The sequence below is a fragment of the Limulus polyphemus genome, unplaced genomic scaffold, assembly GCF_000517525.1.
Source record: "Limulus polyphemus unplaced genomic scaffold, Limulus_polyphemus-2.1.2 Scaffold959, whole genome shotgun sequence".
In the NCBI taxonomy this organism is placed as follows: Eukaryota; Metazoa; Arthropoda; class Merostomata; order Xiphosura; family Limulidae; genus Limulus; species Limulus polyphemus.
In genome coordinates this window covers 43,410-71,222 of record NW_013666569.1, presented here as the reverse complement: position 1 = coordinate 71,222, position 27,813 = coordinate 43,410, and the positions used below count along the sequence as shown (strand labels likewise).

Here is a 27,813-nt window from a genome sequence, read left to right as displayed (position 1 = left end):
ACGGATTAGATGCATGAGAAAATAGTGCATATTGGACATGAAGAAGGGAGCAAGTTGTACGTGGGGAAAAAAAACGCGCCTGATTTAAATGTCACACCTGAACGCTCACATCCTTTTAATTATGTTTGAAATTATGAACATTGCTCAACATCATGAAAATTAAACCTTATTTTCAATAAGCAATCCTGAAAAATATTTGGGGGTGCTTAACTTTTTTCCAGTTGTATATATCAACTTTAATGTTTTAAAAGTTCAAATACTATGAAATTCAAAGACAACTGACAAGGTAATCACAATGATAACATTTATTTATATATAAAACACACAGACAACAGCTCACTATTTTGTAACTAACCTGGGCAGGTCCACAGGTAACACCAATGATATTTTTACCCCCTATAGCAGTCATTTCAGCTGGCTCAGTTCCACTGTAGTCCCCAAGCTGACCCTGGTCATTACGACCCCAACAGTAGAGTTCTCCACTCTCTGTCAGTGCTACACAGTGACTTGTACCCACAGAAAGGTCCACAACTTTTTTACTGCTTAGAAGTTCCACTACTTTAGGGAAACGCACATGTTCTTCACTTGAATGGCCTAATCGATGGTTGTCACCTTTTCCCCTTGTGAATTAAAGAACTGCTGCTATAGAAATCTAAGTATTATAAGAATTACAAATTTTCTCTTAACTCTAGTGTCAAGTTAATATCTTTTTACAGCGTGTTACGATTCTATTTTGGCACATTTCCTAAGTCACTATTTAATTATGAAACATATAAAATCCATTTCAAAAACGTTCTTTTTTATAATTATGTGTTTATAATAAATATGAAATGACAACACAAAATATCAAATTGTAGGTTACTTAGCTAAAAGTGAATCATCTGATCACATAAGACCTGGTTTAATTGTTTGTTTTGGATATTCATGCAAAATTACAGAGAGCTATCTGTACTAATCATCTTTAAATTTTAAATGATAGTCAACAGTACCCACTGCCAACTCTTGGGCTACTCTGATCAAATAGTGGGATTTAACCATCATTCTTGTTATGCACCCACAGCCCCAAAGTGCAAAGTACTCTTTCTTTTTATGGCAATATGACATGAATTGTGAATCCTAGAGTATGAATAATTTTACAAAAGTCTATGTAGTTGTATTATATAAATTATATTTGAAGATTCTTATGATTTTTAATTTATTAAAGCGTGTTCACTGAAGGTTTTATTATCTACAGATAAACTCATAGCATAGATTTTTTTCATATAGAACAACATCCAACAGAATGATGTTTTTAGTGTAAATGAATTTAAAAATTTTTCACAAATTCTTAAACTTACAAATACATCATAAAGAAAATCATTGAACCCAAGTATTTCTGGTTGTGATCATTCTTTCAGTTCTAGCTGGAAAATCAAGATCATTAACAATCGTTTAGAAAAATCTACATGATTGCTACTATACAATAATTAAAATTTATAATCTACCCTCTCTCCTCCAAGAAAAAATATCACAGAAAATATTTTAAGGCTTCAAACACCTATCTCACTGTTATTTCAGAATCTCTGGTCCTCAAATGTTATGATATATATAGACTATATTAAGATACAAATCAATATAAACTGTACTCATTTCAAACTTTACCATGAATATATTACTCCACTTTTCGTTAATGCAAGACTAAACTGGGCTCCACAGTAAACTCTTATAATGTCTAGGCCTTGTAATTTATCAATGATTTTAGGAGTTTTGCATCCATCACTTCCTCCTCGGCCAAGTTTTCCATAATCACCATCACCCCAAGAAAATACAGTACCTGCCAAAAAAAAACAAGTTGATACTTTAATATCCATATACCCAGAAAAAGATGTTTCAGAGGTAGGCAAATACAGTAATACTGCATAAAGCAAAATCACAGTAAAATATATAATTAACTTTATAAATTGTTTAATATAAAAATTATACATTATAATAACAAAATAATGTAAAGTTAAAAAAAGTCATAATACAATGAAAGGCACCTGCAGTCAACTTATTTTGACATCCACAAACTCTTCTTGCAACTCTTACATTGTATGAGTAAAAATGGATATTGATGTCAATTTCAGTTCATCAATCAAAAGTATTGCTTCTATATAATTTACAGTGTATGCTAAGTAAATTTTTCACTTTACATACTGATACACAAACATAAATCAATCAAGAAACAAAATTTGCTGACATTTTACTTTCATTATTAATTTTAAGAATTGCACTTAGATATTTTATTGAATGATTAAGTGAAATATATTCAAATGTTAAAGCATCCTTTAAACAATATGGTGATACCAATTGATCATAATTATTATTAAAACATAAGCATTGAAATTATTAATACCCAAAACCTATGACAGAGATATTAGTAATACAGGGCAATTATAAAAAAAATAACACATTTAAAATAATATTTTGAAAATTACTTGTTTTATTGGAAAAGGATTTCACATCAGGCACATTGAGAATCAAAAGTTTTGTTCACAACAGTTTGGATTTGGTACTTAGTGTTTCAAAACCATACTAGGGGGATTGCAATTCCAAAGTTTTTTCTAAATCCAAGAATTTCAGGATATTAGTTGCTCAAATCCTGAAATCTCACTAGAAATTCTATAGTTTTTATTTACTATTTTGTCTATATAAACAGTAATTAAACCATCTTCATTCCATATCAAACTTAAATTAGAAATTTCTGTCAGTTTGTAATATTTATATTCAGAAGTGGTGATTACTGTAATTGGCAAAATAAAGTACCAAAACCATTAAAAACATGTTAATAAATATCAAGTTAATTAAAACTTATTGGTAATATAAGGTGGAACTATCTGATCAATGATAAAAAAAATTGAAATTCTAGGGTGAAAAGAAATATTTTTTTCAAAGCAACATATCTCAAGAAAATTTTGGAAATTTCACAACCCCAAAAAAAAGGATAAAATACTAAAACAAACAAATCTTTAAAGCCCAAATTAGATACTATTCAATATGCATATCCAAAGTTTTATGTAAATTGATTAAGTATCATCACTGCAAGAAAAAAAAAGTCAACAGGTATCAGTAACACACACATCTGGTCTGAAAAAGAGGTAATACAATCCCAAAATTCTGATACTATCTTATATAAATGCCAGTATTTTAGGAGCCCCAGTAGCATACAATATTTTTGTATTGGGAATTCTAATACAGCAACCTTTATTATGTGCCTAAATTTCTTTTCTTCAAAATAGCATTGCTTTTATTTCTCTTCTTATTCTATTACTCAACAATATGAGATGGGTGATTTGAATAAAATGCATGTCAGCGTGTAGGATATTGGAAAGATCAATTTACACTGTTCCAGCTGATGATGCTTGCAATAGTTTTGTTTATGAGAAGACTTGATGAGAAAACTTTTCTGAATAAAACTTATAATTTTCAATGTACCCTTGCTGAAACTTATTTCTTAGAAGACCAATGGTTCTTCACACAGTTTCATTTCAAATATGGGTTGTTTTTTAACACGTTTACATTTCACATATTGGATTTTTTTAGAAGTATGTAACAATTCCAGCATTGTGCTAAAACTTAAAGACTCTTTTGATGTGTAAAAGCCAGAATATGTAAGTATTGCAAGAATAAGAATTGCCTTTTATAAATACTTGTAAGCTTAAAAAATTACAAGTAATTCTTTATTAACTCTTTGACTAAAGGTCTTAGTGCATTTCACCCAGCTGGTACCAACCAAAATAACCCTGAGAGTAATCATACTATATCTTTTGATAATATAAACATATCTTCATGAAATTTTGCAGGAAATCAGTAAACATTACAAAACTTTGGTACACAAAATATCAGTTTTTTTTTTATTAAGTATTAAGATTTTTTAATTAAAGATTTGCTTGTGAATGTTTTCTTTCAAAATTTTGACTAGTCAACATGGAAAGAAATTTTCATTTTAAGATTAAAAATACTTTTCGTTCTCTAATAATTATCAAATTTTATTTGTGTTATCTCTATAACCTCCAAAATAACCATTAAATGTTTTTTCTTAGAAATACTTCATATTTTATCTATTATTTTCTCTACTGACAAATAATGCCGCCATACAAGTTGTATATCATACTCTGCATCTGCAGCTCACACTACCATGTTGAATAGCATAAACTGGCCTTTACAAAGTACAAATGTCTTAGTATTAGCAAACCAATATTTTGTAAAATAAACTCACATTTTGGTTACCTTACATGTGTATATATTATAAATATTTACAAATAAATTCTTAAATTTCAGTTATTTTGCTTAAAATATAGAACAGTAACTAAAAATATTTAGAAGACAAAGATCTCTACTACTTATGATGTTATGAAGTTTTTATGTACTCGTGTGTCCTACTTCTAAGCCTTGATGAATTTCCCACATGGAGGATATAAAGAAAAAACATCACGTTCCTTATAATCATTTGGTTTAACTAACCAAAAGCAAAAACAGATTAATAGTTTCATTGTGATTAAGTATGATGTTATTACAAGTTACAGCTTTTACAGTACGGAAGATTTGTAAATGATCACACCAGTGATCAAAACAATGTACCTGTTCTAAAAACAAATCAAGTAGACCCAAAAAACCTTTAACTCTCTCAACATAGGGTTCAGTCAAATTGATCGACCATGTAACCTCTTTGTATTCATTCAGTCTTTATAATTTGTTACTACTATCTTTTAGTATAGTGTGTATATCTTCACAAAATTTAGCAATCTTTCAGTAAACATTGTAAGTCTTTTACATATATAAAAATCATTTTTAGTGAAGTATTTTAATAAACTAAAAAAAGATTTGTCTGTGAATATATCAAGTGTTTGTTTTGAGTAGTCTAGGGGCAAAGTAATTTTCATGTTAAGATTAAAAATACTTTTCTTCATCTCAAATTTCATTTGCATAATCTCTAAAACCTCCCAAGTACATTTCAAATGTTTCTTTTCAGTAAAATTTTATATTTTATGTTATTTTCTCAACCCTAACTCTATACACTGTTGATCAATTTTATGACCTCATAACCACCAAAAAAAAATCTAAATAAATCTAAATTATCCTCTATTTTCTTTCTAGAATGACTTCAAATTGTAACATGAAACTACATTCGCTTATCCTATGCAGCTTTAAACTCGTAACAGTATACATCTATTTATAATTACATTTTATTGTTTTATTGCCCTTTTGATTGCTCTTTGAACCATGTCTAACTATTATTCCCACCATTATAAGTTGTATATCACTTGGGGAATGTGCAGCTCACATTATGCTATCAAATTACCTTACCCACAAGTTACTCTGAGCTTCTCGCATGCATGCCTCATTAAAAATATTTTAATTATATTATTATTATTTATTTTACCTACTCTAACCTTAACTAACCTAAAGAGATCCCTATTTTTACATTTTAGTTACTTTATAATAATAAATAAAGAATAAACATAAGAGAGATAAAGTACTTACCTGAGTCTTCTTTTTTTTTCTGTTGACTGTCGATGACATTTAACGCTACTTTTTTTTTATACTAATGGTGGTAATGCATTAATTAATCTTTATTTAATTAAATAATGCACCAAAGAACATAGAATAATAACATGTAAAAAGCAGACAATTTCCCCTAACTATCACAATTCTTCTGGCTTTCTAACTATGCAACAAGAGTCATTACAAATTCATCCAAGCTAGTCATTATCTTTCCTGTGGGAACAAAGCTTGTACTATAAGTGAATTTGACAGTTATCTGTTCAGAACACAACATACTATAATAAATCATTTGATATATGAAAACCTTGGCTTTCTATTGGTTATAGATGATATACAATTAAACATAAGAGAGAACTATTAACAAATCCTGAAAGAGAGGATACGGCAGATGGGTGTGTCAGGAGAGGTCTGATTTTCTATTTGATGGCTCTGTAACCAAACAAAATTTAAGGCTATAAAAATTATGGTTTGTCTGAGCAATGATGATTCATAGTGAGTAATTTGTATTTAATGTTGTATTGGAGGGATGGTGGATAAAATAGAGAAAAGAAGATGCCTAGAAAAAATATGTCACGTATGTTACACAAGGGGAAATTCAGGATTTTTCAAAATATTACCTTGTAAAATTAAGAACTTTAAAACTTGTATACTATTAAGATATAGATTATTAGCTAAGATTTTATACTATATAATTGGTATAACATAAACAAAAAGTAGTTTAATACAATTTTGAATGTAAGATACTAAAACTTTGTGTCATGCACAGTAAATAGGGTTAATTATGAATAACCTTTAAGTTTTTTATCTTCAACATCCATTAGTTTTAAATAAAATAATCATCTTAAATCTTCAATTTCTTTTAAGTTCACATAAGAACAAAATTTGGCATATGCAAGTCACACCAATTTTCAGTTAAAGAAATTACTTGCTTGCTTTTAAGTATGACACGTCTTGATGATCAAATGAATTTGTTTTCAGTATTTACATCTTTTTGAAACAAGCAGCTTTACAAATTGTGCTTACATTAAAAACTTTTAAAATATAAGAACATTAAAGCTTATTCTATGTCTAACAATGTCTGATGTACAGACCTACTAAAAAGGCAGTAAGGCCAGGGACATTTTCCCTGTAGCCCAGTGCACACCACAAGAAAAAAAAAAGTGTATGGAATACATCAAATCAGTATGAAACATTTAAGCAAACATTAACTAAGCCTTCAATAGCCTATGTGTGTATATGCGGCACCATTCCAATGATTATTTGGGGGAGGTACATGCTAGTCCTTCCTCAGGACCCACGATGGCTCTTGGCAGCCCTGCTGACGTGTCTAAACCAAATATATTTCATAATCAATTTTACTGTCCATTAGTAGCCACAGTTCAAAATTAATGATGATCCATTTGCTATTGGCCACTAAAAACAACAGCAAACTACCCAAAAGGTTTTCCTAGGTGGTCTGTGTCACCATTCCAATGATTATTTGGGGGAGGTACATGCTAGTCCTTCCCCAGGACCCACGATGGCTCTTGGCAGCCCTGCTGACGTGTCTAAACCAAATATATTTCATAATCAATTTTACTGTCCATTAGTAGCCACAGTTCAAAATTAATGGTGATCCATTTGCTATTGGCCACTAAAAACAACAGCAAACTACCCAAAAGGTTTTCCTAGGTGGTCTGTGTCACCACTAAAAAGTTGCCCATGAAAATCTAAATTTAAGTGATTATTTCTCCTTCAAGATAAATAATGTTTATGTCATGAGACAAGTACAAGAACAACAAACTTATCCTGAGAATTACTTGCAATGTTATACTCAAATATGAAGTCAATTTCTCACCTTTATCCAAAGGGTTGGATACATCGGCACAATGGCACTCGTAGAATGAGACCCTATCTGAGCTCGCACTCATCTGGCTCTGACTGAGAACATTGTATCTGCAAGCACAGTGGAAGTAGATGCCATGCATGGCACAAACACTGATGAAACTTAGCTGCATGCTGTGCTGTATGCAGTGTATCCTGGACCCCACTCCAGACTGTGAAAGGCCACATTTGCTTTCTAATTTTCTCAGAAAAAATGTGTACATTTTGAGAGGTCATCTAGGCCCAAGACATTTGGTAAACAAGGATATTTCAAACTCTGTTCCAGAGAAATTGAACAAAGGGGTCTTGAAATCCTCAAAATCTCTTCATAAGGGAGGAAAATGTTTTAATTCCCAAAAAAAGGGGTAACATAACTTGAAAAAGCCTTTCAAAGGGGAATAAAAAATCTGTAGTTTCCCTAAGGAAAAGAACTGTTCTGAAATTTAGGTACAAGCATACATGTAAGTACCACTGGCCCCTATATAGATGTGGAGGGGGTAGTGGATAAAGCAAGATTTCCAATTTATGTTTTGATGGTATAAAAATCAGTAAAAGACACATGGATCCAAGGATATTTGTAGTGTAGCACAGCATGGAAGATGAAGACTAGAAATATGACAAATAATTAAAGAAAAAACAAATCTGGTGTTAATGCAAGAAAAAAAAATTAAAATCACACTATGCTAACCACTTTCCACCTCTGCCGGCTGGATCTTGATCGTTCAACCAAATGGAATTCTGAATTACGTCAATCAATGGAGCATTATTAGCCAAGGATTACCCTGATTTATTACATGGGATGTCACTCTTAAGCTTTGCTTATCCTGTGGTCTTTCAGTGTGGACAATAACCTTGAGTTGTTGGTTGCTGTGTTTACATAATTGAACTGAATGGAGGGAGAAGAATGTAATGATGGATGAATGAATGTCTTGAGTCAACCATAGATCTGTGTTGGCCCATTATTTTGTGACAAAAATTTAAAATTCTGGTGGTGATGGGTTGGATTTTATGTATACATGTGATGAAAGTGATTGCAGATGAGTAGCAGTAAGCATGAATGAATTTTGATCATATTGTTTATGGAGTGTAAAGGGTCATTGTTTCATATTGTGAAGAGTGTTTGATTTGATGATGCAGAATTTTTTATTTGTGTGGCTATCTTAGTATCAGACGAGATGTTTTTAATCTTGTGGAGATATATTTAAAATGTTGCAAAGCCGAATGACGAGATATACAAAAGAAAGTATGAGAGAGAGAAGAAATATGACCAAGAAAGAAGAGTGAGGAGTTACAGAAAAGAATGGGAGAGAGAGATTACAAATGCCTGAGCTTTGATGAGGAGAAGAGTCACATGTTTTGCAAAGTTTGTCGAGAAATGAACATAAAAGGAGGTCTGGGGAGAAAGCAGAATGCGTTTTTTGAAGGTTTCGCAAACTTCAAAGTAAACTATCAGGAAACACAAAGACAGTGATAAACATCGGCAGGGAAGTGAAAAACAAAAGAGTGAAAGAAGCAGAGCCTGGAACCTCTCAATTGGAGAAAATGCTAATGAAAATGAACGAAAAGTCTTGCACTGATTGGAACACCTTTTTAGAAATGCACATGCAATTGCTAAGCAATGCTGTCCATTTACAACTATGTTTGGATGTGCAGACTAGATGATGACACAAAAGGCTTGGACGTTGGGACAAACTAATGAAATGACAAATCAGTGCAAGTATTCACTCACTTAATTCCTGAGGTAGCTGTGTTAAGTAAATTGAATTCAGTAACCAAATTCTCCCATATTTAATGAAAGTATCACTATAGTCACACTACAAAACAGGTTATGATATGGAAACCCCACCACACACACAAAAATTAATTTATAAAAAAAAAAAGAAGAAATGTTCACTGAAGCTGTCCAAAATGTGCCAAATACAATGTTGCATAAACATCAGTTGAGTATTTTGATTTTGATATAAGACTCAGAGAAAGTTCATAGACATAGTTAAGTTAACACGAAGACACTTCCAAGAAGAGGTGCCAGAGTTTCTATTGAGCCAGAAGTAAGAAATGTGCATCTGTGGAATCCTTCATTTTCTTTTTTTTTTGTGGTGGGGGTGGTGGTCTTGAATCACAAAAATATTTTCTATGTTGATGATTAATTTCTTTTATTCATGCTCTCATATCTAATATGTAGATATGTTTAATTATTAGTTAGTGAACCATCGACAAACAAAATTCTGCCAAATAAAAATAAAGTCCTTTTCACCTTCCAATCATGAAAACATCAAACAGAAGAATAGACTAATCTAGGACATAGCTGGAGTGAGAACCCGGGTCAGGTTTGCCTGTAGTTTTTCACCAAGGCAATCACCAATGGTCCATGAATGGGTTAGAACATTAAGGTTTCTGAACTGTCCATTAAATGTTTGTTAATTCCTGATTCTAATAATTGTCACTAATTCTATTCTACACCAATGTATTCAAACTCTGTAGGCCTGGTACATGAGCTGACATTTAAGAAGGTTATTACTCGAAGTAAAATAATGGACATACTTATAGAAGCTTAACTTAGATTAGACAATGTGATGATTTCTTTTGCAAATTAAAGAGAGTCCTACAGTTTTGTAGTACATCATTCTATGTAGTTTTTAATTTTTGTGAAACAATATTTGTACCTTATCCAGCACCAAGTGACCTAGCCTAATTTTTTAACACGGTTTTATTTTCTTTTTTAAATTATTTTTTGACATTTTATCTCTCAATGAATATTTGTTGGTATTACAAGTAATAAAGGTCTATAGGTCATAGTACAATTCACTCATTTATGGGTTGCTTCTTTACAAGATACATTGACCACCAAAACTGCTGCCTGGCCACCCAAAAAACAAGTCTTGGTGGTCTGGCTGGTTACTAAAAAAAAAAAGTTAAGCACAAGCCCTTGTGGTACATAGTTGTGAAAAAAAAACATAATAAAATGAAAAATGGGAGGAAAGCATTATACATTATGTTATGAGAATCTTTTTTTAATCGTAAGCAAATGCATTTTCAAATTCTGTAGAAAAATGTACAAAAATGGTGTTTCAGTTTATCTATACATTGTAACAATTCCATAGTATTATAACTACCAAAATTCTAAACAGACTGATGATAAGCTCTGGTATTTAACAAAAGTACTTGATAACAAAGCTGTTAAAATTCGATATGAACAGTTCAATCCTATAAACTGAAAAAAGCTAGCTACTGCTAAAAGAAATCACTTTTCTCCAGTTAGATGAAATATTTTTATTCTTAAGATTTTGCTGAGTGACGAAAAGAAAAAAAGAAAAGCAATCTCACTTTTAAGACTTTATTTAATATGAATTTCATAATGTGTTAAGCAAATGATCTCCTTGAAACTTAGGTTTTTTTTACACTACCTGAATCAGTGACAGCCAGAGTCTGTGCATCACCACTACCACAAGCCACATCAACCACAACATGACCTTTCAAGGCTATCACCAGTGTTGGTGTATTATGATCTTCACTGGTGCCTAGAAAAAATACAAGGGCCTATTGTAACATTTCCCAAAATACTTAAATATAATACCTAAAGTGGATTCTACAAGTTGCTTACCATTTTTAGGTGTACAGAGTAAGAATTTATGCAGCTAAAAGATATTAACTGTGTTACATTTTCTGGTTTTAGAGTTAAAACTTTTTCTAACTTGACATCTATCAAGTTTAAATCATTACACCCTGGAAATCTTAATAGGATTTTTGATCTTGAAATAATGACGAAGGGTTTACTAAAATTCTTCATTCAAACTCAAGTAATTTAGTTGTTTTAAATCTGTACACATAGTCCTTAATCTAAATTAGCTATGATTTATCTAAGTGCTTAAAAGAATGGTTTCATAAAACTGAAACTAACAAATAGGTTGTGAAAAAATACTATACATATATACATACATATATTGAAGAGTTTCATGCAGTGATTTATTTATATATATAAAAGTTTGTTTTGAATTTCACGCAAAGCTACATGAGGGCTATCTCTGCTAGCCAGGTTTTCCTGATTATGACAAAACGTTGTACATTTGCTGTTATGTTAAACTTATATTAAAGTTTTTCTTCATTACCCATTCAAGCCGTCTCCAGCCATTATAGTCAATCAGAATCTCTTGCTTTTATGTGTTTTGCAGTTCAGTTGCCACAGGCAACAACAATAATGAATTAAACTAAAACTTAACCATTTTTTAATAAAAATGCAGCAAGTTACTTTAACACACATTTTGACAAAAATGTCATTGGTTGAATGTGCCATACTACCTAGTACACTTTTATATGTGACAGTCTTGTATTTAGTATACAAAGACAGGCCATTTTTATGAAGAATCTGCACTTTAAAAAATGTCCCCATGGTGACAACACACATTCAAGTTACTTTTTTAAATACTTCAGCCCAGACCAGAATAAAGTCAAATCGTGTATGTTTATGATTTGCTACAATGCCATTTTTTTATACGTAACTCATGTTGTTGTACAAAAAGTAGGATACCGTGAACTAGGCAAACTACTGATCTTATGTAAAACACACTCATGAATTAGTGGGAGATTTCAAAACTTGTGAATCAAATTAGCAATTTCTATATCAATCTCACTTTAACTCTCTCGCTACGGGCTTGGTCAATTTGCCCAAGTTCATGACCCCAAATTGACCTTTAGAGTTCCCATATTATAACTTCTGATATGTTTTGTGTATCTTCAAAAAATTTTCACAAGCTTTCAGTAAACATTAAAAGTCTTTTGTAGACAAATATTCAGAATTTTTAATGAAGTATTTTTACCAAATATTTCTCTGTGAATAAATGGAGACAAAATGTTAGCTGCTCTTAGTGCAAAGTGGTTTTCATGTTAATATTAAAAATACTTTTATTCACCCGAAAATTCTCAAATTTCATTTGTGTAATCTCTAAAATCTCCTAAGTAAATTCCAAACGTTTTTTTGGTAAATCTTTATATTTTATGTTACTTTCTCTACCCTAACTCTAGATGCAGGGTTGGTCATTTTGACTGATCTCATAACTACCATAAAAAAAGTACAAAATAAACATAAATAATCCTTTTTATCTTTTTAGAATGACTTCAAATTGTAACAGGAAACTACATTTACTTATCCTAAATATCTCAAAGCTCATAACAGTATACATCTGTTTTTGTTTAAATGTTATTGTTTTATTGCCCCTTTGAACTGTGTCTAAATAATAATCCTGCCTTACAAGTTGTAAATCACTCAGCGAACATGAAGCTCACATTACCCTATCAAATTACATAACATGCAAGCTACTTACAAGAGTACCTTGTGAAATTTTTTCTTTATCTTACATAAAGAATACACATGAAAAACAAGAAATAAAGTACTTACCCAATACTTTTTTTTTCCGTCGACTGTCAATGAAAGTTAACCTTTATTTTTTATACTAATGATACTACAACAATAAGTAAATTTTTTATTCAATTAAATAATGTACCTAAGAAAGAATAATAACTCATAAAAAGCAGGCATTATCCTATAACCATCATAATATTTCTGACTTTCTAACTATACAATAAGAGCTGTTAATAATTCAGCTAAACTTATCAATGTGTTTCCCATGGGAATAAAATTTGAACTGGAAAATAAATAGACAATTCTCTTTACAGAAAAGAACACAATATAATACATCATTTGATAGATTAAACCTTGGCTTTCTATTGGTTGTAAATAATGTAGTATTAAATGTCAGAAAGAACTACTGGCAATTTGTGAAAGAAAGGATGTGACAGGTGGGTGTGGCAAGGAGGTCAGAATCTTTAGTTTATAGCTCCATAAACAAATAAGATTGAAAGTTATTAAAATTATGCTTTGCCTAATTAAGGACTATATTATAATAAGTAGTATACATTAAATTCTGTAGTTCTCGGAGGGAATACCTAGAGAGCAAATGTCACAATTCTCATACTAAGGGAGAGAGTGAGAATTGTTTTAAATATCTAACCTTAACATTTTAATATTTCCCTTATGAAATTATGAATTTAAAACTTACATAATATCAAAATTTTATTTGCTAACTACATTTTGATGTCAAGTTCATTTGTATACCATGAAAATAAAGTAGTTGAATTAAATTTTGAAAGCAACTCTCTAAGGAGTCGTAACATGCACTTTTTAACCAGCCCATAGCAAGAGGGTAAATGCTTCTATGCCTTAAAAATTAAGTTAAACAAGAAATAAAACCATGTCCAAGTCGTCCATAGTTTCCTCTTCCCCAGGTGTACAGCTCGCCATTGGCAGTGATGGCAGCACTGTAGGCACTGCCACAGGAAACATGTGTAACAAACTTTCCACATAGTCCTTGGATTAGAGCTGGATCTTCCCTGGAACTATATAAAACAGTCATCTTTACAGGTTAGAACTATTATTTCACACTTACATATCAGTAACAGCTATCTCCATTTTTTGTTTCATACTAGCTTTATATATAATTTTTTAATATTCTGATATGCTTAAATAACATAAAATTTGTACAACGTAAAGATTAGCATACATCAAGTAAATATAAAGACTTCCAGTTTCACTAAGTTACATATAGTTTCTCTTCCATTTTTTTTTTTTTATTTATTATTGTCTTTTTATGAGAACATATTTAAAAATATGAAATGGCACTAACTTCTCTCCATGACCAAGACGACCCCCATCTCCATTTCCCCATGAATAGACTTCTCCTTCACTAGTTAAAGCAAGGTAATGCTTTCCATCAGGATGGCTAGCAATTTTCACAACCTCCTTGTCTAAAAGCCCTTCCACTAACTGAAGACACTAGGAAAAATTACATGACTTATGACACAAGACTTACTTTATGAAATGCTGATTTTTATAAAATTGTCACTTTTGACTGACTTTATACACTTAAATAAAAGTGCCTGCAGCTACAATAAGCCATTAATAAAGGTCAGTCAGTGATTAAAACTATAAATTTTGTTTGGTTGGTTGGAATATTCATGCAAAGCTATACCTGGTCTATCTTCACCAGTTGTCCCTATATTTTAACTAATAGAATAGATGGAAGGCAGCTAGTCAACAACCCCCACAAAAAACTCTTGGGTTACTCTAATCAAATAGTGGGTTTTGTCAATCACTCTTAAAACACACCCATAGCAAAGACCATGATCTTGTAGCAAGGGGACACAAACTTCTGACCCTCAGGTTCATAGCCCAGTACACTAACAACAAGGCCATAGAAAAGTGTAAGATAACAAAATTCTAAAATTCATAAAGAATTTCCCCTAACTGTTCATTTCTATCAGCTTACAAAATACTGCTTCTGTTAACAATAACAGTTACATCTGCATTAATAGCAGCTCTTAAATGCAAAAAATATCATACCAAAAAAAAAAACTGAAAAAAAAATTAAACAAGAGAATAGCTGTTAAAAACATATTTTATAAAACAACGATTATTTTATATACAATTCTACAAATGAGACTGTTTCCAGCCTCAAAATTAAAATAAAATACAAATAACTTATTGTACAGGGTAAGAAATAAAAAATCCGATGAGACTAGAATTGTGTATCAAATAATCGTTGTTTTATAACAAGCAAGCTTTAAACATTGAACATTACAGAAGCACCAATGAATTTTAATAAGAGTATAGCTAAACAATCAACCAGACTTTAACTCTGAATTCATAAATTTAGTGTGTGTTTACAACTTTGGAGAGAAGTCAGTAATACATTTGTAAAGAAACATTCACTAAAATAAAAATAACTTTCTTTATTGAATTTCATCACATCATGCAGAGAGGGAGCATAAATCAAAATTTTCAAGATTTTAAACTTAAAATAAATATGAAACTGCTCAACTTTAAACAAGCAACCTGAAAATACATTCAGAAAATGAAACAAAGTCATCCAAAAATTTCTGGTTATTTTTATTAAATACATAATAATATTAAGCACAACAACATCAATGTCTCTATATAGTCTTTTAATATTTACTCATGGTGTTAAACCTATTACAGTCAAGACATAATTTCTAAAAATCTCTTCAGAACATTTTTCATATTCTCCTCTTGCTTTAAGTACTTAATGGAAATTGATTTCTGTTGGTTTAATTTCCAATGCTTATTTAAACATGCAAGTGTTTTTTCTTATAGCAAAGTGACTTCGGGTTATCTGCTGTGTACAGTGAGGGGAATCAAACCCCTGAGTTTAGCATTGTAAATCTGTAGACTTACCACTGTCTCATTGGGGGACTCTAATTTATGCTGAAAATAAATCTTATTTTCCAGTTATATTTGAAAGCTCTATGAAAGGGCAACTTGTATAATAATATATTTTGCTTTATACTTCTAACAACTTACCATGACCTCACTGTTATAAACAGTAGTGTAAACCCTTCCTGACTGGCTAAGAATTAACAAACAAGATTCTGCACAACTAAGCTGAGCAACCCCAACTTCAGAAATAGCCTCACAGAGCTGTGGAGTAACTCCTGTTTGGGCAACATTCCACCCCAGAGAACCCCAACAATAGACTTCTTGACTTGATGTAGAAGTAGGGCACTGATATAAATGTTAAAATAACATCCATTAATTTCAAATTACATGTTAAAATGGTCATCATGTAAAATGTTAAATCACCAGTATTCATGCTGGATGCTGTTTTTTAAAACCCCTCTAGGTGCTTTGGCACAAAAAGAAACACACTAAAAATCATCAGTTTTGTTCATTAAACAAATCAAATAACCTTAAAAAGTTGCTCCTAAGAAGAAAAACCACAATTCCAGTAGTTAATACCACTGAAATTATTTTAAAACTAAACCAATTTTGTACTTTAAATGCAGGGTTTATTTAAGAGAAGGAAAAACAGTTAACATTATTTAGTTAGGGAGCTAATAGAAAGTAAAAAAAAAATTAAAGACTCAAAATTGTAAGTGTTCAAAACTATAAAATAATACACACAACTCTAAAAAAACTAGATATGAATATATGATATTATTGACAAATATTTCAACCCACTACATTTAATGACTCATATCACTGAAGTATATATATTTGGAACTGGGGTACTTACTGTATGGTCTTATTCTTATGAAATATCAATCTCTAAGATACAATTTATGAGGCACAATTTCAGTTTCAATCATTGCTTTTATGTCATTCATTTCTCTAAAAATTGTACAAACAGTATATAGATATTTTAGATTAGTTTTTTGCAAGTTCCTACATACAATCATATTAATTATTTAGTTTGGCCTCAACATTAAAACTTTTTACTAATTTTTATACTTTAATAGTATGCTTCACTAACCCAACAGTGACACCTAATTTAAATGTAATCCCCCCCCTCTGTTACCATTGAACTATCTCCACTTGGAAGGTACGGTTTTGCAAGTCGATCCAAATGGGACATAACCACCACTGCAGTCTCTCGTAGGTCAACTGCATATGTATCATCTTCAGGTATTACCAAAAACTTCAGGAAACATTCTGTAGGGTTCACAATAGCTGGTGTATTCTGAAAAAGTCCCAGTAAATGAAAACTATATATATTAATATTTATGTAAATGTTTGTGTCTTACAATCTTGTGAAGAAAGGACACAAAATTTAATACAGCAAAAAAAGGAAAGCAACAGAAAAATTTAACATGAAGGAAAATAATTGCTAGAAGTTAACACATATTTATGGCTAAGGGTAAGATGGTAACCCACTGAATTAGCACAAAGCTATTTGAAGGCTCTCTGCATTGGTCTTCCCAAATGTTAAGTGACAGACTATAATGAAGGCAGCTGGTCAACACTACCCACCACAAAAACTCATGAAATGTTCTAATCAAATAGTCAGAGTTAGCCATCACTTTTATAATGCATCAAACAACCCCAAAATGCAAAGTGTGGATTTTTGTTTTAGTAGTAATGAGACACAAATTACAAAACTTCAGATCCATAGTCTGGCATGCTAACCACTGTGCCTCACTTCGTCCCCAACATTCAATAAATCCTTGTTATATTTGTGAAACTTTGACACAAATAACATTATTTCTCACACTTATGAAAATTTGTTTTTGTGTAATGTTTGTGTAAAAACATAATTTACACACATTTCAACCTGACAATGTTAAGTTCTCAACAGAGAAAAAAATATAAACCACCACAAAACAAAGGAATTAATAAATATTCTGTTATACAATTATATTTTTTCTAATCTATGTTTCAAACTCCTAAGGTTGAACTGCTGTATACCTAACATTATCATGTAAGATATTAGAAATTGTTTTGTTAATTTTCTTAATGATTATTAAAATTTTAGCAGTAGGTAATACATAATACCATGTAAAATCTAAAATAATGTTTGAGCCACAATTTTGGAACAACAACAAATTGGTTTTTACTCTCTCAACATGAGCTCAGTCAATTTCACGGACCAAATGACCTCTTTGTACTCAGTTAAAGTCTTTATAGATTTAATACTTCTAACTTTCACAGTCTTTCAGTTAACATTATAAGTCTTTCACATACAAAAAATCTTATTTTTAATAAGTATTTGTAATAAACTAAAATAAAGATTTGTCCACAAATATATTGAGTATTTGTTTTGAATGGTCCGTGTGAAAGGTACTTTTCATGTTAAGATCATAATTATTTTTCTTCCTATCAAAAATTTTAAATGTCAATTTGACTGACCTCAACCACCAAAAAAAATCTAAATAAATCTAAATTACCTTTTTTTCTTTCTAGAATGACTTCAAATTATAACATGAAACTTCATTCATTTATCCTAAGTAGCTTTAAGCTCCTAACAGTACACATCTATTTATAATTAAATCTTATTGTTTTATTGCCCTTCTGATTGCCCTATGAACTTCCCTAACTATGATCTGAGCCATTATAAGTTGTAAATCACTCGGGGAATGTGCAGCTCACATTACAGTATCGAATTACATTACTCACGAGCTACTTTGAGCTGCTCGCATGCGTGTCTCATGAAATGTTTTTATTATATCATTATTTATTTTACCTAATCTAATCTTAACTAACTTAGAAAGATCCCTATTTTTACATTTTAGTTACTTTTATAATAATAAATAAAGAATAAAAATTAAAAACAAGAAATAAAGCACTTACCCAATCTTTTTTTCTTGCTGTTGATTGTCGATGACACTAAACCTTACTTTTTATACTAATGGTAGTAATACACTAAATAACTTTTATTCAATTAAATAATTCACCAATGAATATAGAGTAATAACATGCAAAAAGTAGACAATTTCCCTTAACTATCACGATTTTCTGGCTTTCTAACTATGCGACAAGAGCCATTACAAATTCATCCAAGCAAATCGTTATCTTTCCTGTTGGAACCATGCTTGTACTACAAGTGAATTTGACAATTATTTGTTCATATATGAAAACCTTCTATTGGTTATAGATAATATATAATTAAACGTAACAGAGAACTATTAACAAATTCTGAAAGAGATGATGTGACAGGTGGGTGTGGCAGGAGAGGTCTGATTTTCTATAACTAAACAAAATTGAAGGCTATAAAAATTATGGTTTGTCTGAGCAATGACGATTTTATAGTGAGTAATTTTTATTTAATGTTGTACTGGAGGGGTGGTGGGTAAAATAGAGAAAAAAAGATGTCTAGAGAAAATTTGTCACTTGTGTCACACTAGGGAAAATTCAGGATTGTTTTTTAATATTGCCTTGTAGTTAAGAACTTAAAATTTGTATACTATTAAAATATGGATTGTTAGCTAAGATTTTATGCCATTCTAATTGGTATAACATAAACAAAAAAGCAGTTGAATAAACTTTTGAATGTAAGACACTAAAACCCTGTGTCATGTGCAGTAAAGGATACCTGTGGCAAAAGTGTTAATACAATTTTCAACACTTTCATGTGTTCTCTTCAGGCCAATGATTATTCCTTGAGAGAAATACATAGTGTTTATTTTATAATGGAAGTCTCAAGTCTCTTAACAGTGTATGATGTCAGAAATTAGTTCAGCATAAATTGACCTTCACTGGCATATGAAGTTCAGCAACCTCTGGATTTTTCTCTCTACATAATTTACAGTTTTATATATTACTTTGGCTGACTTTCAGTTGATTTTATGATCAAAATTCTTCAAGGATAGAAAAATAGTATTAATTGTCAGACTATTTTCAACATCTTTTTCATGTTCTGCAGGTCTTGTTAAGCTCAACCAATTAACTACCAATGTATCCATCTACTAGTTTTTCATGTCATCTAGATTACATGTACACTCATTGTAGTTGCTATACCTGATGATGCAAGGTCAACCTGATGAAACATTGTAACCATATATGTTATACTCTGTGCATCCAATAATAAATAAGATTCAAGTTCTGAATTTTCTTTTTCATAGCAAACCAACATCACTGAATATACCTGATGAAGGTATCTTATTATTTGTCTAAACTTCTGACAAAAACTTCAGCTACTTTTACACAACTGAAAATAAATGCTGAACCGTTACATTTCACTTCTTCAGAAAAGCTACATCAGTTTGTAAACTGAAGAAGTGAGAAATATTTGTTCAGGATTTCTTTTCAGTTACAAAATGAAGCTGAAATTTTTTCAGAAGTTTAAACCAGTATGGTTACTTTGAATTATACATAATCCAATTTTCATACTGGCTGTACTTTAACAGTTCCACAGTAAACAAATACAAACAACAACTATTTTTCCAAATTAAAGCTAAAGTAAATACATAGAGAAAATATGTAATTATTTGATAATGAAGCAAAAATCACTGTTTAAAACCCAAGATCTATATTTTACCAAAGATTAAGTTACAAATCACCAAAACATTACCATAAAAAATATTTAAAATTTTTTATTTTCAAAATATTCATTGATTATCCAAGAAAGGCAATGAGAGATAAATTCTGTATAACACACCAACAGATAAAAACATACCATTGTACTTTTTAAGCATATAATTAAAAATTAGCTCAAACATACATAAAACTTCTAAATATTTTTCCAAACCCTCTATACATCTTTAATCTTGTAAAGTACATTTTTTAATATCTAACAGTTAACAATAAGTGAAATAAAAAAATAACTTGTATGCAAAATAATATAATAATAATTGAAATTTAGAATATTAGGTCCTACATGTACAGAAGGCCCAAAGTTACACCTTCGTTTGATATGTATACAAAATATTAAGAGATAAAATATTAATTAATGGTACTTTCAACCTGAATAGCATCTTATTTGCACACTGGCTAAATGGTTAAGTTACAGGTTCTTTGGATTCAGCTATAGATATCCATAACTTTCAATTACTGACCAGAGCGAAAGAAGCCAGACAGCAGTACCCACTGACACAGGGGCTTCGTCTGACTCCTAGAACTGAATAACGGAATTAAATGTCATTTTATAATGTGCATACACCTCAACATAGTGATGGGGTTAAACACTGATAGTGGTTGTCATAAAAACAAATTGTATTAAATTGAAGCTAACACAATCAAATGTTTTGATATTAATACTTAAACAAAAACTCAATAAAAATATTCTACCTTTAACTTTTAAAAATACTCATAACCGAGTAGTTCCTATGAAATCTTTTAAAAATCCTCCATTCTTTCATTACATACATAATAAAGTTCATGCAGTTTGATAAACCTATTTGAAATACATATAAAACAAGCCTCAATCTTAACTTCTGAAGACAAATTCATGCATGTTACTAGCAACAATATTATTATCCTCTCAAATTAACTAATTGTGTCATAATTCCTTATTTCATGTATTAAATATTGATAAATATATATATCTATATTATTTTAGGTATAAATCTGCTGTGTCATGTTTTCTTATCAAAACTCACTTTAATTATATGTAATAATGTTTTCATTTTAAATATTTTACAAAAGTTAAAAAGATGCTTGTTTTGCTGAAAAATAGTGTCTCTAGGCCATCAACAGTCTACAGTACCCAACTGCTGACAGCTACAATATACTGAAAAACTTATTTTATTATTAAAAGTTAACATTTTTTAAAACTGAAAATGCAATGTATTTCCAATCAGCAGAATCCTCACTTTCGAGAATTGGTAGAAACACTGGCATATCAGTGGGGAAAAATGGTGGGAACTAGGTGAGAGGAGGAAAGTGCCTATCAGAAATATATTTTCAGTGTCAGAAAATGTTAACTTTCAAAATGTTACAACCTCCTCTCACCCAAAGCTAGAATCCCACATTGCAAAAGGGGAGGGGCCAGTGAAGGTTCAAGAATAGTCAAACAACCAAAGAACAACTGCTGTGAAAGAACAGATGTGTCATAAATAGAGAAGGAGGCAATCTAAGAGGTATAGCACTACTTCTGGAACAGGTATGCTACTCACCCAGTAATGAATAAAAAGAGACATACAGGGCAGCACACAATAGCCAGGCACCATGTCATGTAAAACAGATTCTGCCCATGTACAACAAAGAGCACCAGAGTCATCCACATACTTAGCAAGAATGAGCAAGTGACACAATGATAGGTAGAACTGAGGAAGGTGCCTGAGAATCAGAGAGAAGTATACATGGCTAGGACTACTGGACAGTTAAATATATAAGAACAGGCATAGTGGGGTCTACCCGAGCTAAAAATGTCCAGGGAAAGCTCCTTGGGATATGATGGGTTGTGCCAAGTGCAGTCCATCTGGGCAAAAACTGTGGAATCACTTTGCATAAGTGTGTTAGATCAACAAGTGTGGTCAACCTGGGCAATACATCTGGGGGAAGCAGCTTGGTATATATAGGATTATGTCAATTGCAGTCCATCCGGGCAGGAAACATTCAGTATAAGCTTCTTACATAAGATTGATCATTTTACATCTTGATTGTAATGTAATAAGAGAACAAAAAGTGTGGTCTGCTCAGGCAAAAAACATCCAGGGGGAAGTGCCTTGTGATATGATGTAGTATGACAAGTGTGGTCCGTCCAGGCAGAAAACATCCAGTGAGAGCACCTTGCATAAAATCAATTGTCTCATATCTTGTACACAAGTTATTTGGAGGTCAACAAGTGTGGTCCACCCAAGTAAAAACATCCGGGAGAAGCACCCTGTGCTATTATTGAGTATTTCAAATGCAGTCCATGAGAAAACATCCAGTGGAAGCATAATATATATATATTATGTGAACAACAAGTGTAGTCAGCCCGGGCAAAAACAACCAGGAGAAGCACCTTTGGTTTTATTGAGTTTAGCAAGTGTGGTTCATCTGGGCAGAAAACATCCAGTGGAAGTGCCATGCATAAAATTTGTATTTCAGGATCAAAAAGTGCAGTCTACCCAGACAAAAAACATCCAGAAGAAGGGCCTTGGATGGAGCATAGTATGATATTCTATAACATAAAATATAATGATGATAGCCCTCTTCTCATAGAGTGGGAACATATTACTCTACAGTTTGTTTTATTGTAGAAATCCCACTCTAGAGGAAACCTCCACAGTCCAACAACTGGGAACTGGCAGTGGGAAGGACATCCCATGCTCCACTAGAAGAAAAGAGGAGGTAGGGATTATCCATTGGAGAGTCCAGAGGAATAACATACTGGAGACAGTGTAATGGCCCAAAGACCCTACTTGTAAGAATCACGGGTCAGTAAAGATGGGCAAAAATCCCTATCTGCTTTACCCATGAAGTCCATGAGTGACGACCAACAGTGATAAAAAAAAACATATATATAGAGAGAGAGATACACACCACCAGAGAAGTGGCCAGTGGTTTTACAGTGAGTGTTATAAAAGTATACAGATTTAAAGCAAATATACAAAAATCAGCATACCTGACCAGGCAACACCTGCCACTAAATGGGATCCTGAAATATAATGAAAAGCAATGGAATAGTTTAAAAAAAGTCAACTTACCCTTGACAAACCGAAAAGACATGGAGAATCGCCACAAGAGGAAAACAACCTGTTCATGCAGATACTGTGTGACGAACGTATTATGAATTGTTCCACATACCCACCTGAATAATATCCTCCAAGGGATGGTGGATCCAAGCAGCTAAAGACATAGTTAAATGATGGATTTGATGTGAAGAAACATTGTGCAGCCATCAACTTTCAATGAACATGTCAGAATAAGTCAGTCATACGAGTTGAGGAACCCAACCAGTATGGGTAATAGGACATAGATCATGGGAAACAAAGGGATTTCACTGACAGAAAAAGCAAGAATGGGAACCATGAAAGGAAACACATAACAATGCAGGGAATGAACAGAACAGAGAAGTTGATCCAAATCCGAATGAGAGTAAAGATGGGAAATAGAAGATAAGGAAATAGGAGAAAAAAGCTAAACAACCTTCCTGGACAGCATATGTCTTAGGAAGGAAGGCACAATCGAGATAAAGGAGAACATAAGGGGAAATGGTAAAGGGTGTGGGTTTGTTTGTTTGTTTATTTTGAATTTCGCGCAAAGCTACACGAGGGCTATCTGCGCTAGCCATCCCTAATTTAGCAGTGTAAGACTAGAAGGCAGCTAGTCATCACCACCCACCGCCAACTCTTGGGCTACTCTTTTACCAACGAATAGTGGGATTGACCGTCACATTATAATGCCCCACGGCTGAAAGGGCGAGCCTGTTTGGTGGGACGGGGATGCGAACCCGCGACCCGCAGATTGCAAGTTGAGCGTCCTAACCACCTGGCCGTGCCAGGCACAAAAGGGTGTGGGAAACATTAATGACACAAATATCATAAGGATGATGACCACAAGCCAAAATGAGAAGTAAATAGGTTTTAAGAGGAAGATGGTATAAAGAACACCTAGAAATGGGTTCAATGGTTTGTTTGTTTGTTTGGTGCTTTATAGCGCAAAGCAACGAGGCCATCTGCGCCAAACAACCGGTAAAAACAGTGAAAGTAAATTAGAGTAAAATGTAAAAATACAGCGAGTTAAAACCAAAATATGTCCAAAATGTGGATAAAAGATTTATATACAATTAAAAGACCTATAGTACATAAAAAATGAAAAATACAATCTAGTCGAACCGTGTCACTATTACGAATGACACTGTCCAACATCAGGGGTAAACTCTTAGAAAACATGTGTCTAAAATGGTGCCACCACTCACGGTCGTAACTACGGCACAACAGTAAAATGTAGGCTATTGTGACTTGAGAGTCACAATGGCTACACATTGATAGGTCAATACCAGATAAAAGAAAATGATGGGTTAAAAAACATTGACCAATGCATAGCCTTGCCAGGACTACTTCCTCCTTCCGATCCTTATGGAAGCATGACAGCCAAAGACCAACAGAAGGATTGATCTGGAAAAGCTTGTTATGATGTTGCTCACCCCAAGTCGACTGCCAACTGGCACGAAGCAACGCCTTGAAGACAGGACTGTAGTCTATGTACGGAACAGGCACGGCTGTGATGGCACCTGAGCAGACAGACTTTGCTGCGGTATCAGCGAGCTTGTTCCCATGAATATCGACGTGGCCAGGGATCCAGAAAAACTGGATGGAAACAGAAAATAAAGAAAAGTGAGCCAGTCGGTGTTGAATATTGATGAGAACTAACAGGGTGAGAACTAACGTCTGTTCTGAAAGAGTATGGCACACTGAGGAAGAAAGACACAATCACAGGTGGGATGCCATGGTAAGGATCGAAGCTTGGTAGCATATTGTAAAGAAAGCTGCAAACAATGGAGGTGAAGAGGAGGTTCGTGGGACTCAGTGTACAAACTCTGGACTGGAGAAGTGCGAAAAACCCCGGTGCAGAGCCAAAGCCACAGATGGTGAATGGGGTCCAGTATCTTCAAGACCAAGGTCCTGGCAGCACCATAGACCAAAGACCCATAGTCCAGTTTCAATCGAATCAAGGCACGATAGATCCTGAGCATAGAACATCGATCCGCTCCCCAAGAGCTGGAAGAGAGAACACGGAGGATGTTCAGAGCCCTTGCACACTCAACACGAATAACTAAACGGTTTTGGAAAAAGAAAATGTAAAACCGTTTGCAGTGGTCCATGTCAACAACCGATTGAGGGCAGTCTGAAGCTGCTGCTCAATAAACCTCATGTTTGACAACTGACACAAAATGTGGAATTCGTCGACATAAAGCTCATTTGCAACCGTCAGAGGAAAGTTATTAGTGATGCCATTAATTTTAACACTAAAAAGTGTGACACTCAAGACACAGCCCCGAGGGACTCCAAGTTCCTGTGGAAAGGAACAGGAAAAAGTTTTGAATAAAAATGGGTAAATGGCCATGCAACCCATAGGAGTGGAGGTCCTGCAAAATTCAATACCTCCACATAGTGTCATAAGCCTTCTCGAGATCAAATAACACAGAAACAAGGTGTTCTCTCTTGAGAAAGGCTTCCCTGCTCAACGTTTCAAGTCAAATCAGATGGTCCATGGTGGAGCACTGTCGACGGAACCCACACTGGGTGGGCGAAAGAAGCTTGTTCGATTCCAGGAACCAAACAAGACAAGCATTAACCATCCTCTCAATGACCTTACAAAGACAACTAGTCAAAGCAATGGGACAATAATTAGAAGGAATCTTGGGATCCTTCCCAGGTTTAGAAAAAGGGAGGACAATAGCCTGGCACCACGGATCAGGAAAAACATGCTCCTGCCAGATCCGAAGAAGAATAGCAAGAGAGGCAAGAGAGAGATGGCACAGCATCTCATAATGAACATCATCAGGTCTAACCGATGTACTACCAGACCGATGAAGAGCAAGTTTGAGTTCCATCAATGTAAATGGGCAATTATAATCATAGAGACAATTTGCCCGAAAGGAAAGAGGCGAACACTCTGCCCGAGACTTGATGGCCAAGAAGGCAGGGGAAAAAACAGAAGTGTTAGAAGCGTAAGAAAAGCTGTGGCTGAGAGCATCAGCAATACTCTAGACATTGGAGAGCAAGATGGAAAGGGGATGGGAAGCATACCTCCCAGTGACTTTCTTAATCTTGTCCCATACAGTTTTGGAACTGGTGGTAGAAGAAATGCTAGTAGTGAACTCAATCCGAGACTCCTTTTGGCTTTGACGTCGAACCTGTCGAGCATGGGCATGGGCCCGCTGATAAACAATGTAGTTAGAAAGAGAGGGATACCGTCAGAAGGTATCCCAGGCCCATTTTTGAGCCTCCTGGCAGGCAGGACTCCACCATGGACCAATACTGTGGAAAACGTGTCGAGGTCTTAGGAATAAAATGAGCAGCCACCTGGACGATACAGTCAGTCACACACAGTTGTCTACTGATGGCAGACAGATGAAGGCAGGATCAACTTCAGAGAGAGAGGTGAAAGATGGCCAGTCAGCCTGGTCCAACTTCCACCATGGCACTCGGGTCGAGTGGCATCGACCAAGGCTAACATCCCTCATAATGATAGGAAAATGATCACTGCCACGTGGGTCACTGTCGATCATCCAAGAAAAGTAGAAGAAAAGTTAAGGGGAGCCAATCGAAAGATCAATGGCAGTAAAAGACTGACTAGGTGCATGAAAATAAGTATATGTTCCAGTATTGAAGACAGAAAGGTTGTGATCAGAGAGCATATGCCCTATAGAACGACCCCTTCCATCAATATCAGCACCACCCCAGAGGAGATGGCAACTGGTCAACGAGAGCATCAAGGTCCGATTGATCATAAGTCTCCCCAGGAAACAGGTAGAGATAACAAACATTGATGGTACAACCCAAGGAAACACAGATGGCTACAGCCTCCAAAGGTGTATCGAGGGACACAGATAAGGAGGGCACATGCTTGTCCACCAGCAGTGCCACCCCTCTGTGCACCCATCCATCACACATCAAAGTGGCCATTTTTATGTAAGAGAACAGGGTGGAGAACCCTTTGGTTTATGACCACGCCATTTTTCTTTACTAGATGGAGGTTGCTCGATCACCACATTGCTGTGCATGTTTCAACCAAAATGTTTACAGAACAGAGCTTCTTAACTGACTTTGGAGATCCAGCAAGCCCCTCTAAACTCTTCTGAATAAAAAAAGGAGACATTTGCCCTAAAGATTTATTGGATAGTGAATGCAAGATCAGAAAGTGAGGTACAGGTTCACCATGTGGTGGAAACTGCTGTTCAGAGTCTTCAAGGCATGGTCATTTACCAATTAGCAGAGTTTTTCAATTTTATTTTTTGGATTTGGGGGGATCCATAGTAAAAGAGAAAAACTCAGCACCCACTGTCCCCACTCGCCATGGAGTCCTACGAGGGGACACAATACAATGTCAAACAAGGACACTGCAGCAACGCCAAGGTTTCGTGAGCACTATACCCAAACATCAGTATCAGACATGATGTCCACAACACCCGTTGAGAATGCCCAACACTGGTACTCAGTTGACCCTAGCCCGATGGGACCAACAGATTGACCCTAGGGGAGGCACCTCAA

At 33.6% G+C, this 27,813-nt stretch overlaps 1 protein-coding gene across 4 annotated transcripts in view; it reads right to left on the bottom strand.

Moving 5' to 3' along the window:
• Positions 1–27,813, bottom strand: part of LOC106461435 (E3 ubiquitin-protein ligase HERC2-like) — a 295,564-nt gene that overhangs the window by 228,957 nt on the left and 38,794 nt on the right. For all 4 annotated transcript variants that reach the window (XM_022388408.1, XM_013921254.2, XM_022388410.1 and 1 more), the window contains exons 9-15: positions 16,752–16,913; positions 15,758–15,958; positions 14,064–14,212; positions 13,631–13,776; positions 10,791–10,904; positions 1,642–1,813; positions 356–620 (exon numbers count right to left, since the gene is read on the bottom strand). In XM_022388408.1, the coding sequence (XP_022244116.1) occupies positions 356–620; positions 1,642–1,813; positions 10,791–10,904; positions 13,631–13,776; positions 14,064–14,212; positions 15,758–15,958; positions 16,752–16,913 (1,209 nt within the window). The remainder of the gene's footprint in view (positions 1–355; positions 621–1,641; positions 1,814–10,790; positions 10,905–13,630; positions 13,777–14,063; positions 14,213–15,757; positions 15,959–16,751; positions 16,914–27,813) is intronic.